This window comes from Botryllus schlosseri, chromosome 12 (assembly GCF_051294905.1).
Source record: "Botryllus schlosseri isolate E-star chromosome 12, Bs_hap1, whole genome shotgun sequence".
Classification (NCBI taxonomy): domain Eukaryota; kingdom Metazoa; phylum Chordata; class Ascidiacea; order Stolidobranchia; family Styelidae; genus Botryllus; species Botryllus schlosseri.
In genome coordinates this window covers 6,559,783-6,573,407 of record NC_137247.1, presented here as the reverse complement: position 1 = coordinate 6,573,407, position 13,625 = coordinate 6,559,783, and the positions used below count along the sequence as shown (strand labels likewise).

General features: G+C 41.5%; 1 protein-coding gene across 1 annotated transcript; it reads left to right on the top strand.

Moving 5' to 3' along the window:
- Positions 1-1,097: 1,097 nt before the first annotated feature.
- LOC145452604 (uncharacterized) lies at positions 1,098-13,072 on the top strand. The gene is made up of 6 exons (XM_080330796.1): positions 1,098-1,233; positions 1,646-1,911; positions 1,989-2,132; positions 2,196-2,352; positions 6,838-7,001; positions 12,914-13,072. The coding sequence occupies exons 1-5, from the start codon at positions 1,105-1,107 to the stop codon at positions 6,844-6,846; spliced, it is 705 nt and encodes a 234-aa protein (XP_080186922.1). The 5' UTR covers positions 1,098-1,104; the 3' UTR covers positions 6,847-7,001; positions 12,914-13,072.
- Positions 13,073-13,625: the final 553 nt, after the last annotated feature.

Sequence of the window (13,625 nt, the reverse complement as noted above, 5' to 3'; positions counted from 1 at the left end):
ATTCCACAATGGTTCTCAAACTGGTGGTCGCCCCCCTTGGGGCGTGAAAGCATCTGAAAGGGGGTGCGAAGCTGAACTCAACTGAAAATTTTTTTCGCGCTTCGCGTGATATACATCCAATTCATACTTAACTACTTAACATACTTACTTATCGATTACAGATATGGCTCTTCTATTTATTGTATAATATCAGCACGGCAGAGGGATTATAACAATTTTGAGTGAGTTTAAATAAATAAACTTGTATGGGGGTGAATTTTTACGAAAATGGTTGATTTCAAATCGTATTTTAACATACTTCTAATTCGAAATCAGACAAAAGCAATACATTTTTGAAAAGAACTAGTTTCATACTCGAGGATTCTGCAATAAAAAAAATTTGGAAAATTTTGTTAGTTCAGCAGTACGTTATGGCCTTAAAAAGCGGGACGTATGGCTGACTGGTCGGGACGCCGGGACAAGACGGTAAAAAGCGGGACAATCCCGCCTAAAACGGGGCGTATGGTAAGCCTACACTTACCAATAATAATGAAAATAATATTAGTAATGTAGATAAAATAATAAGAACTCGTGAATTGGATTACAAGCAAATTCGAACCTCGCAAAGTCACGAGACGACCTGGAAAGAATGTAGTAATCCATTTAAAGGGGCACTGCGCTCTAAAAATGATGTGGTCTCAAATTGAAGGTAAAAACGAACAAAAATTTTTGGCCGCAGCCATTTCCTTCAGAACGCCACCGTAATGGAGCTGCAATTTATTGAAATTTCTACAAGACCAGCTGCCGCGGCTGCTTAACCCGTTACATGGCACGATGTCTTCATCGTCGCACTTGCTCGGCGTGATAAGGCAATAAATTTCAATAAATTGCAGCTCCATTACGGTGGCGTTCTGAAGGAAATGGCTGCGGCCAAAAATTTTTGTTCGTTTTTACCTTCAATTTGAGACCACATCATTTTTAGAGCGCAGTGCCCCTTTAAGTTCGCTTCCGTCACTAGGTGACGACCGGATGTCGCTTAGCTGCAGTAATACCACTTGCGTATAAATACGAACGGAAGTCGGGCGTCCCTCTATCAAATCCTGCTGCGACCGGTCGAGACTCATCATGAAGACCATGAGTGTAGCCGTAATTCTGGTCATTTCTACATTGCATGTCAGCGTCTCTACCGCTACACATTTTCGAGGCGGTACTGTATCGTGGAAACATTTGAGTAGCCAGGGAAATACTCACCAGGTATATGCGCTTGACGAAATTGAATAGCATCGTGCTGTAACGGATAAAACTGTAATTGTTGTTTTGATAATTCTATCAGTTCGTATAGTTTGCGTGTGTGTATATACTAAGCGGTGAATGAGTTAGAGAACAGTTGACGAACCCTTGCAAGTTTATATGCTTTACATCCACCTGTCATCGATTGGATATTGGAACTTGGCCTATCTTTCCAGTGTATATTCGCGGACCCCACCAGGGTCTGTGAACCACAAGTGCATCCGTAATAATATTTTGGTCAGCCGATACTTCTGTCATCAATAAGTATCATAATTTTTGACGCTTCTTATTCCATTATTGCACCGTAAATCGTAATGGTAGGCTATATGATCTTAGAAATGTCATATGGATTTGAAGACTGCGTTCACTTTTGCAGATCGAAGTTAATTATCGACTCGGCTGGCGTCGTCGCGGTTGGACAAGTGTGGTGTGTGACGATGCCGCGATATCATCCCAAGTAGAATTATACGCTCAGGGATCTTGGACTATCTCCGCAAACTACTCAACCATAAACGACACCAGTGGAAGCAAGAGTCTGCCTACAGCAATCAAATGCACTACGTATGATACATTCGAAAATTGGGCTTACGGATACAACAGCTTTGCAGTTGAAGTACAGGCATCGGGCCCATTTTACGTTAGGTACAGGACTACTCATATTTGTAGAATTTAATTCTCTCATCGAATCCTAAGCCAGTTATGCCTGTCGTTCATTTTAGCTACAAAGGAGCCACATGGATATCAGGTTTGTACGGTGGTGCTGGTCTTCATTGGGCGGTACCGTCTCTGGTCGATTTGGCCGCAAGATCTGATACGGGAAACCCAAATAATCCACCGCGCACTTTCAGTCCACCAGTAGTCAGGTGTAAACATTGTAATCTAGCACATCATCGACAGTCAGACCTTGGTAACAAAACTCGTTTCAGACTGCTACAAGGTTGTTCGTCAACCATAAAGATCCAGTCCGTTGACGGCGACGGGGACCGTGTGACTTGCAGATACGCTGGATCTAACAATACGTTTATAAATGACGAATGCGCTGGTGTGTGCAATGTCAGATACCCGCACTTCACTCTCGACGAGGTTTGTATTATGCACATCATATTTGTTCGACAGGATCGAGTATAGGAGGATCTGGAGAGCATCGTAGTTCATAATTATCAGAGTGGTCAGTAACCAAATACTTCTATACTCTGTCTGATTACTCAAGTAGGTTTTGCCTATACTTGTACGACTTACTCGAATCACTATTATTTTAGACTACTAGGCTACCACTTCCCCTTAACAGATTTACAGGCAAAACTGATTAGTTTCTACACTTTGTATTTTGTCAAACAGAAGTTAACCTACGAACTCGGAGTAAATTTACAATTTTTTCAGGATTTTCCTCATAGGTAATGTAAGTCTAAAAATTTTGAAAAAGTGTCCTCTTTTCACATTTCCAAAATATGTTAACTCTATATGAGTGACATATTAAGAAAGGCCGGATGACACAGCCCCTGCATCACATTGACTGAATATATTTTCGAAAATCGCTCCTATATTTGTTGTATGATTGGTCATTTGGAGTTTGTCGCTAAGGTTTCGAAAAAATTAACTGCTAAAAGTTTGCGATCCCTCGATCGAATCTATTTTTAAAACTGCTTAGTTGAGGCGTTTTTAGGCCGTATTTTTCTATTTCCACTTGAAGTAGTTGTGAAATGTCACAACGTACGGACATGTCACTGATGCTACTTGTAATTATTGTAGTAGCAATCGACGGCGTTTCTTCTACTTCCACTTGAGTGCTAACGCTGACTACGTTTGACCACACCTGATAATTACATTTAGCAACGTACTCTATATCCAATCCAGAAGGTCGGGTGCCAACCTTGGTATGGAAATAAGTTATGTGAGGGGATATGATTCCAAGTGTTTTACACTATTTGACAGTTTAATTTCATAAAATCTCTGTGGCAACTAGCCAGTCAGCCGCATAAAGTGCGAAATTCAGGCTAGCATTAGCCTCTAATTCTCCAAAATTGGAATAATTGGATCGTTTATCCCTTGCTAAACTTGAGAGATGTGATGTGTTCTCACAGGTTAGTACAGTTTTGAATCAGTCCAAAACCGGAGTCTTCCAACGAAACTATCCCTTTGGGGTATGAATGAGAGCAGGTTGTTGAGTTATCACAGATATCCGTGCCCATGAAGAATTGACTAATCAATTAGTGTGCCATACAGTTGGTATTATAATCAGAATCACACTAATGTGGAGTCTTCAAGATCCTCAGCTGATATTTTAAGGTTGCTTTAAAGGAGCACTGCCCTCTGAAGACTATGTGGTCTCGAATTGAAGGGAAAATCGAAAAATAATTTTGGCTGCAGCCGTTTTCTTCAGAACACTACCGTAATGAAGCTGCACTTTATTGAAATTTCCACAAACACTTCACGCTCCAGCAGTCACGCAGAGATCAAACTTCATATAGTTGTTGACCGATGTTATGAAGGATATACCGGTGTGTCCCTGTGTCGTACACGCCAGGTGGTTTAAATACCGCGTTCAACGGAAGATGTTGAATCAGAAGATTTATGTCAAAATCGGGCCTAGTGTATTCTATTTCTCTAGGACAGAAATAGATAATGTCTAACAATGTTTTATACATGAACAATGTTTTATACATAAGAATAGGACATGATCTGTTTCTTTCCTAAAGAAATAGAATACCCTATAGGCCCGATTTTGACATAAATCTGAAAATCTTCTGTTGTGCGCGGTATCTAAACCGCCTTGGCGTGTACGACATATTTCCTTCATAACATCGGCTAACAACTAGGGCGGGGCAAATTCGAGTACCTGAGTGATTCGATTCTGAATCACGTAAAATGCTTCGAGTCGAGTCAAGTATTCGAGTATCACTCATTATGACGTCACAACAGAATGTACTATGTAAAAGTTTAAATATGTACCTTTTATGCCACCACGAAGAACATAATGCCTGTTATCCGTCACATTAATGATACTTCGGTATGTTTTCGACCATACCGACTTCATTGCACTTCTTGACAATTTTGTGGAACGATCATGACTTCGGAAATGTGTTATTTCCAGTAACGTTCGTAGCTTTGTTCTATGTCTATCATGCTACGACACAGCCAATCAAGGTTTCAAGGCTTCCTCAGTGAAAAATATTATCAAAACTATAATTCTCGTTAGTTCATTAACTTTCAGTTGCGAGGAGCGTACAATTTCAGTACTCGAAAAAAATCGTCTTTTACTACTCGACTCGAATCATTAAAATTATTACTCGATTCAGATTCGAGTACTCGAATCATTGTGCCTAGCCCTAGTAACAACTATATATAAAGTTTGACCTCTGCGTGACTACTGTAGCGTGAAGGTTTTGTGGAAATTTCAATAAATTGCAGCTCCATTACGGTGGCGTTCTGAAGAAAACGGCTGCGGCCAATTTTATTCTTTCGTTTTTTCCTTTAATTTGAGACCATACGTCATTTTTGGAGTGCACAGTGCCCCTTTAATATTTTCAAAAAGGGGGTATATCTACTTCTGTAGATCGTTTAAGGATAAATCATGGGGTCTAAGCGACAATACGGCCGTAACCCAAACTTTACGCTGATTGGTCGAGAGACAATGGCCATGGATACGACGCAGCAACGGAGGACGCTGCATTTACTTCAACATATAGTCGGCACTACGATGTATTCCTATAGCCGTGTAGACTGTATAAAAACGACAAGATTACAGATAAATGTTTATTTCTTCATCAATATTGAAATTAGGAAAGGTTAATAACATATACTGAAATATAATGCCGCAATACTACTGTGTTTATGAATGCAGTGCCACCAATGGCAATGAACTGGGGAAGAACAGATCTTTCCATTCATTTTCTTCCAACGCAAAGGACAGAAAGGCTTGGGAAGGCAGAGTATAAGAAGGCAGGACTATTTGTGGCATACATTTGGGCCTGAATTTGATGCCAATAAGAGTGATTTACTTGTAATTATCTAGCAGCAGTCAAATAAAAACTCCTTTCCTGTGATTTCTGCCCAAGTTCAAATTTCACGAACTCATTGCATGTGCTGTTACGATACCTCAAGCACAGCAGTGCAGATGAGGTCTGCTCAGCTAGAATCACTCTATCATGTGAAGCACCCAGATATCCATATGGAAAAAGAACATGACCAATCTTTGCTACATTCACATGCGTGATGCTTAGTAGTCTTGAATAGCGCTTTCTTCGTGCAATAACCCCCACAATATTGAATACCTGTTCATACTGTACTGTCATTGAAGTGATTTGAAAAGATATGTTGCATATATGGAGTACATGCTGTCTTGTTCCCCTCAAAGCAGTCCAAAATCCTACCAAAATTGCTACTTGTGACTTGTGAGTCGAAGAGCCCTATGTATTTACCCCATTCTGCACATCCTCTCTGTTCTGATGTTCTGTGGGCTTAGGTAGCTAATCTGCATATGACTGACTTCGTTGGCTTCTCACCCTAAGATTAAGGTGATGGATTTGAAGATTCCATTTCAAGGCTACACGATGGCGATTCTAGATCAGGATCACCAGATGACAATGTAAGATTTGCATGTGCAGCATCCACAACATTGCAGGAAGACAGTTGACACGGCATGGAGTTCAGGGTCCGCCTCTTTGCAATGCGCATAATCTTCTGCTTCACCACGGAGATTGCGACTGGGAATCGCACCTCTCTTTAGACGTGACTGTATTGGTATATCTATAATGCACTAGCAGCAAAATCTTCCTTGCAAAATTGGTAGGAGCAAATTATTATTATTATTATTATTGTACACAACTGTGGTGCTTTTAGCCTGTTTAAGGCTTTGTGCTCCACGACATGACAGTATTCGAACTGATCAATGCATTTATTCTTGTCTTTGACATTCTTTCCACTCTCTCATGCATCGGCTCGCGATTCATCGGCTCTTTAGCTGCCGACTTGTAGCTCGCCTCACTGTGATTACTGGGCTTTTTAAGTCAGTGCAACTGCAGTGAGGTCGGCGATGAGGTCGGCGATGAGGAGTAAATGAAGCTTGTGGAAGTAGGCTTGAAATCCTGCCTTCTTACTCTGCATTCCCAAGCCTTCCTGACCTTTGCGTAGGAAGGAAATGAATGGAAAAATCTGTTCTTCCCCAGTTCATTGCCATTGGTGGCACTGCATTCATAAACACAGTAGTATTTCGGCATTATATTTCAGTATATGTTAATAAATATTTTATTTCCTTTCCTAATTTCATTATTGATGAAGAAATAAACATTTAACTGTAATCTTGTCGTTTTTATACAGTCTACACGGCTATAGGAATACATCGTAGTGCCGACTACATGTTGAAGTAAATGCAGCGTCCTCCGTTGCTGCGTCGTATCTATGGCCATTGTCTCTCGACCAATCAGCGTAAAGTTTGGTTTACGGCCGTATATCACGGAGCCAACGGTTGATGGTTCTAGTCTCAGCACTATGGCAACTTTCTATATGTCGGAGGTTTATCTATAGTCTTCCCGTCCCGATATAAACACGGCGTCTTCAAAAATCCCAAAGGAAGAGTAACCGAGCTCCAAAGTCGGCAGCAGAGACCCGAACTTGGATGCACGAAAGGGAAAGTGAATGATGAGTGCGACTGCGCGAGCATCGTCGTCAAGACCAACAAGCAAAGATACTGAATTTCATGAGTTGCATTGTCGTGGCGCACAATGCCAGAACAGGCGATAAGCACCACTGTCGTTTTCGCACCATAAAAATAGTAATTATCCCGGAATCGCGACCATAAAAATTAATTAAAATCAGGGTATTCAGGGATAGGGATTTCCCGGGGTTCCAACGCTATACTTTCAGCCTCAAGAGCTGGAAACACTTCCGAAAAATCTATATGCACATACATAGGCCTAATATCTAGGGATGGTGTGAACCTCTGAAAGGTTCAGGTTCGTGTGAACGTGAACCTTTTTGAAAGGTTCTGTGTGAACACGAACGTGAACCTCATGACGTCACGTGACGTCATATTGCTAATTTAAACCCCATATTTCAATTAGGTTATTGCCTATATTATTCTACTGTACACGATACCAAGCGACGACTCGGGGCAACATAATAGCGCAGTACTTAAGTACATATTGACGTTTGAAATGTCGCCAAATGTATCAACTGGGGCAATCAAATGATATAATAATCCCATAAAATCAGTATCTTGCGTCGCTTTGCCAACAATTTCGACCTGATCGGACAATGTATTCGGCGTCTGAGTATTGCCACATGGATATTGAGCAGAGTGTAAAATGGGTTTCCATACTTGCTACCGATTAACAAGTTATACAGCAGTATAGCCAACACCCCAGTCGCACGGATTTGGTTTTTATGATACAGTATACATATGTAGTCAAGATTGACCCCGTACGCCAGCTAGATTTTTACATCAGATGATATCAAAATCATTGATTGGTTGAATAAGAATCATTTGCTGACAAAATACAGTGTATTTCGCTATTGATGTCATGTGATTGCGGGTCAAGCTCACAGCACAGAGATACTAAATATGCACAAACGGAAGGCTGGATATTTCGAGCAAAATTTTGTAACAATACAAGTAAATTTTTGAGATTGTCAAGGGCATGCTCGCTTAGTGTTGAATATTTATGCTGCAAGCCCCATGGATAGAGTGGCCCGCAGTTGAAAGTCAATAAATTTGAACGAAAGATGTTATAATGAAGTGAAAATTGCAATATATCAAAAAGGTTCACAGTGCAGAACCTACCAAGGTTCTGTTGTGAACGCGAACCTCCAATTTTCCGAGGTTCGCACACAGAACACGAACGTGAACCTCACGTTCACACCATCAATGTTCCCTCTAATTTTTCACGAGTCTGCGCCATCACGCCAACTCACTGCGCAGGCCCTTGGACAACAGTGCGCAAATAGGCCGCCATGTGGTGATAAATAAAACTTGTGGGGGGCTTCGCCCCCCAGACCCCCCTTGGTCCGTGCGGTGTTTTAGGCTGCTTATCATCTATACAAGGTATCCGTTCAGTGGATGTGACGTCTGATCGCGCGAACCGCGAAAACATTCTATCATTTATGATTGAGTCGGTATATTGCTATCAATTTTTATGCCCTCTCTGCTCACGTGATCAGATTTACCGGTAGAGCTGATCGAGTCAGGTGTGTTGAAAAAGGTAGGACCCTAAAATAATAGTTTAACGCAGTGGTTCTCAACCTTTTTTGACACGCGCCCCCCTTGGAGATGGTCAGAAAAATCACGCCCCCCTGACCCCACTTGCATTTATCGTCATGTCAAAAAGAGCACATCATCTAATACAGAGGTGGGCAACGTTTTTGATAATCATGGCCGCATTTCGATTGCTTATGTAGCGTAAGGCCGCATTCCAGGGCATAGCCGCAATGAACGATCTGAACGCAAAATTCTTATGGTAAACTGTCCATATCCAATCCGGTGAACTCCGGACTATTCTACTTTTCACAATGGCCTATTATTGTACGCACCTGAATCGCGAGTGGCAACGTTATGAATTGTTGCCGTGAGGTGCACATTGTCGCGCGGAGCGCGAAAATTTTTCAGGGCCGCGAACGAATTGTTATTTCTTGCCAATTCCCATTCCGACTCAGATTAAGAAGGGCGCTACTGCATTAAAATCGAAAAATGAAGTCTTGTTGAATTGCGCGGAGGGCGAAGAAAATTTCAAGATTAATTAAAATCTCTCGAAAATGCGGGAGTAAATTCGTAATTGCAATTTGCATGTCTACGGCCGCCAACACATACTAATAGAATTAGGCGTTGACGGCCGCTCAAATTCCCTTCTACGGCCGCAGGCTACCCACCCCTGATCTAATAGTATACATAAGGTATATCTTACGCCAATTTTGAATCTGCATTCCAGTTGTTGAGTCTTTTACATGACAAATTTCTCCAAACTTGTTTAAGAACAACAAAAAAACATTGAACAAGATATCCGTTAATTAATTTCAAGGTAGGTCACCCTGAGACTAATCCTGATGCTGGTAGTGAGTACAGAGAGCAAGGCGTCGTTCTGTCCTGCCAGGCTAAATTTGATCAGCTTTGGAAAGTAATTAAATTGTGTTGATTTATAGCCTAATTGAGAGCAAAACTGGGTAACCTGTGTTGCATTCAAGTCTGTCTTAGGCAGTGCAGTTCGCAAGCTACTAACAACAGCTGCCCAGCGCGACAAGCTTTAGGCTTCTGTCAAAGCTATGAAGCAATGAATGACTTACACGTGGAAATTGCTCTCTATATCTCCAAAGAATTTCAAAAATTTGCTCAAATGAAGTTGAAATAAGACTATACTCCGTTGAGCGCGGTTGCTAGAGTTTGTATTTTGCAAGCTTTCTTGAATATGGAATAAATTTCATCTTCATTATTCGTCTTCTCATAATGGATGTGACACACATGTTCAGACACGTACAATTTATACTGACTTTGTCCATTTCTCGCGCCCCCCCCTATACTGACTTCGTCAATTTTTCGCGCCCCCCAAGGGGGGCGCGCCCCCCAGGTTGAGAACCCCTGGTTTAACGTCTTCGGGCGTACCTAGTTTTGTCTTCCGTTTTCATATTCTCCGACAACCATTCCATGTTAAACGGATCGCAATTCTTTGTTAATTTTACTTGGTGAGGGGATGAGCATGAGAAACTACCCATTCGTTTTGCCATTATTAAACGCGACAAGCAGAATTAGCACGTATTCACTCAACGTTGGCCACACAGGCAAGCAGCTAGCCAAACACTTGTAGTGACACAAATGGACGCTTGTAATCGCAAGTACTGTAGACGGCGATTCGTAATTTTGGGCGACCATCTGTGACGTCACAATAAATCCGTGCAATGGTGAGGTATAGATTACTAGTAGACATACACACACGAGAACGCACTTCAAATCAATACTTTACACGCGATCGATGTAGGCCTACCGGAATAAAACACTGATGTGACGTCTTAATACCGGCAATGCACTCATTACTATCAAGACAAACAGTCATGTGTTGTGATCAAGTTACGACCTTCGCGTCGCGAGTCATGTTGGGTCATTGCAGATTTTGACTCGAGTCAAGTCAAGTCAATCGATTTTCGGAGATGACTCGAGTCAAGTCGAGTCAAGTCAAGTCAAGTCACGAGTCAAGTCACAATTCAAGTCAAATTGAATTTTCGAAGTAAGAGTGACGATTCAAAGTCACAACATTTTGCCAGCTGTGTGATAAACAGATTAATTAGCCATTTATCTTGAATCAAATAAAGAATATAAAGTTAAATATACATGCAAATTGCATTGTATCGCACAGGCACACACACACGTAGAACTACCAATAAAATACGTGAGTAACTGTATAGTTACATGCTAATACAGTCTGTTATTAATGTTATTATCAGCCAGAATAGAGATTCGAATACGAAGCCTCGATAAGTTCAAACAAATTGATATGGTACAATACACTACCCAGCTATATACATCCGTGAGAATATAAATGCATGAACTATATTCATTCTATTTAAATCATACAAGCTGGTTGGTAAAGGTGAGCACTGCGCAATGTAAGCACTGAGCCGTCTAAGAAACAACAGAAATACGTTGCTATTAAATTAATCTACTTACTACTACGGGAACGTAAGCTATGATCATTTCGTTTGCGGCCAATATATTTGAGATGTAACAATGGAGGAACGGTGAAACGTACAATATGTGAATGACTATGGTTGCTCTCACAAGTGTCACCGGCGTATTGCTAATAATCCGAATACACACATCATACAGGGATTTGGTCGACACAGTTTACTTATTGATGACTTTGAAATTGACTCATAAATTTTGCTCCGAGTCACGAGTCAATCCGCAGTTCTGAAACGCCGAATCATGTCAAGTCAAGTCATTTTCGCAAAGTGACTCGAGTCAAGTCAAGTCATACGAAAAAGTTGACTCGAGTCATCCCAACATTGTGATACGAATATTCATGTCTGACTGAAACAAGAACAATATTTCGTATGACCTTATCGACAGAAGATTCCCGTTCAAACGAATCGAATAAAATCAAAATTTGTGCTGCTGAGAAGCTGATGTAATTCAACGGCCTACAGTGCGCAGTTGAAGCATTTCCCGATCAACGTTTGCAAGCGGATGGTTTTTTTCAACAATATTGGTGCTTCTACTTGCATATTCTGCATATTATCCTATGTCACCATGCGTGATCAGATTTGCCTTATGTAAGTGATGACTTCGAAAATTCAAGGCATGTAATTGTACAGTGAATATTGCGCAATGTTTATGCCACGCGGAGAATACTATTCGCTAGTTTCTCGATGATTAACTTCGAGCTAGCCCATTGTTATTTGTAACTTTGTTAAACCATGTTATTTCGCCATTCCCAGAAAAGATTGCGCTATAGAAATGATATCAGTATCGCTCACGCGTACGAGACCATATACTAAAAGAAAAATCTCTTTCGTGAGGCGCACGTCATTGCAAATTATCATTTCTTCACAGAGCGCAATATTTACCTTTACGGGCCGCACTTGTACCTCGGTTTCAGACTTCAGCGATAACACTATTTGCCCCTGATAATGTTCCCTCTAATTTTACACGAGTCTGCGCGCTTGCGCGGTCCCTTAGAGAACAGTGCGCAGCGACTAAAAAAAGTCATCACTTCAGATTTTTTGTGCGCAGCTTAGATTTTCTGTGCGCAGAGACCGTCTCAGCACTGCGCATTTGCGCACGTGCGCAGCTTAGAGGGAACATTGCACACCATCCCTACTAATATCAATACCGTAGTTTAGCAGGTAGGCAAGAGGTACAGTCTTAAATATTCTTTCAAGCAGCCGATGTGATACAGCCTGCAATACGAGGTTGAACTGCAAGAAATTGGGGTCTATAAGACAAGTTAATTAGGCAACATTTTGCCTGTATTAAACAAAATATTTGTTATTGAAAAACCTAGCAAGGCTGTTGTGTGAATCCACAAAGGAACAATAGGGTATTCGCATAAAAATGTGACGCCGTGCACGATTGATTGAATATTCGTCGCTGGCCGTTTCGGCGCGAGGATATACCGGGATATATCAAGTTTCGGCCAACATGTGACGCCGGCAGAAGGTCTTTGACGTACCAGATGGGCCGTATGAAACATTTCCCCTTCAGTAAAACCGCATATTGATTGCCAGCGCTGTGTCAACGGACCGACAGACCGACAAGATAGCGTAATAGTTGAACGCCCGGCCTCTTCATTAGCATGTGGTGGGTTCAATACCCATCTGGGTCAGACCAAAGACCTGATCAGTAAAACTGGTATCTGTGGCTTACCCGTCTGGCGCTCAACATCTCACGGGTAGTATGGAGGTGTGGTGCATGACTTAGAAAGCCTTACAAGGCTATATCTGCACCCTCCTTGTCCAGCGGCATATGCGTATCATACATCTAAGGTATCTATGTATATACACAGCTCGTGTGTGTATATATCATGAGTCGGTGTATATGCCACAAAAGCATCGTCGACAAAAAATATATATGACGTCCTATTCCAAAATGTCCGGCGCTGAATGGTCCTGCCCCTGCCACACCGATAACGTGAGCATTGAGCAAGCAATCATTTTTCCACTTCAGAGTACGTGCCAAATCCATTACGACGGAGCCGGTGGAACGTATCTCATCCCTGTGGCTTTGGTGTTGGAAGACCATCCATCGAGTACAATTACAGTGAATGGGGCCAGAACTGTTGAGCCGACAGACTACTTGAGTCAAGTACCGTTGCAATTCCTCGTCGACAGTAAGCAATACTCTGTCTATAGATATCAGAGATTCATCATACTCAATCTTCAGTCAGTTCAACAACAACGTGTAATGATTCGCCGACTTATCCGGATGAAACAATACAAGATGGAGAGACCATGACCGTGTGTCCGTGTCCGATGACAACGGCACCTTTTATGAAATTATCCACGCATTTCCAAGCGACGCTGACGCAACGTATGTGCAAAATAACATCCATGTAAATTATCTGTTATACACGGTCTGCTTGATTCCGCCTAAATGCAGAAAAGATCCATGCATATATCTATAAAGTAGCACCCGTTAAGCGAAAATAAATATAGGTATGATTAATTATCTACACTGCTCGTCATATACAAAAATCAAGCTCTATCGAGGGAGGGATCGTCCGATATGAAAAGTGAATGTAATAAATTAGCTATTGTGGAAGTACACTATACGATGTAAATTTGCGGTGTTGTGATATTTAACATCATTTGCAAGCTTAGCGTTAATTGAAGAGTCATAGTTTTGCAAAAATGATGGTCTAGCAAATTGTGCTACACTA

What these genes read in the sequence shown, in the direction of transcription:
- LOC145452604 (XM_080330796.1), top strand. Translation starts at nt 1,105, where the DNA reads ATGAAGACCATGAGTGTAGCCGTAATTCTGGTCATTTCTACATTGCAT. An exon ending in TCGGGCCCATTTTACGTTAG is followed by an intron (nt 1,912 to 1,988) that starts GTACAGGACTAC and finishes CGTTCATTTTAG; the next exon opens with CTACAAAGGAGCCACATGGA. An exon ending in TTCAGTCCACCAGTAGTCAG is followed by an intron (nt 2,133 to 2,195) that starts GTGTAAACATTG and finishes AACTCGTTTCAG; the next exon opens with ACTGCTACAAGGTTGTTCGT.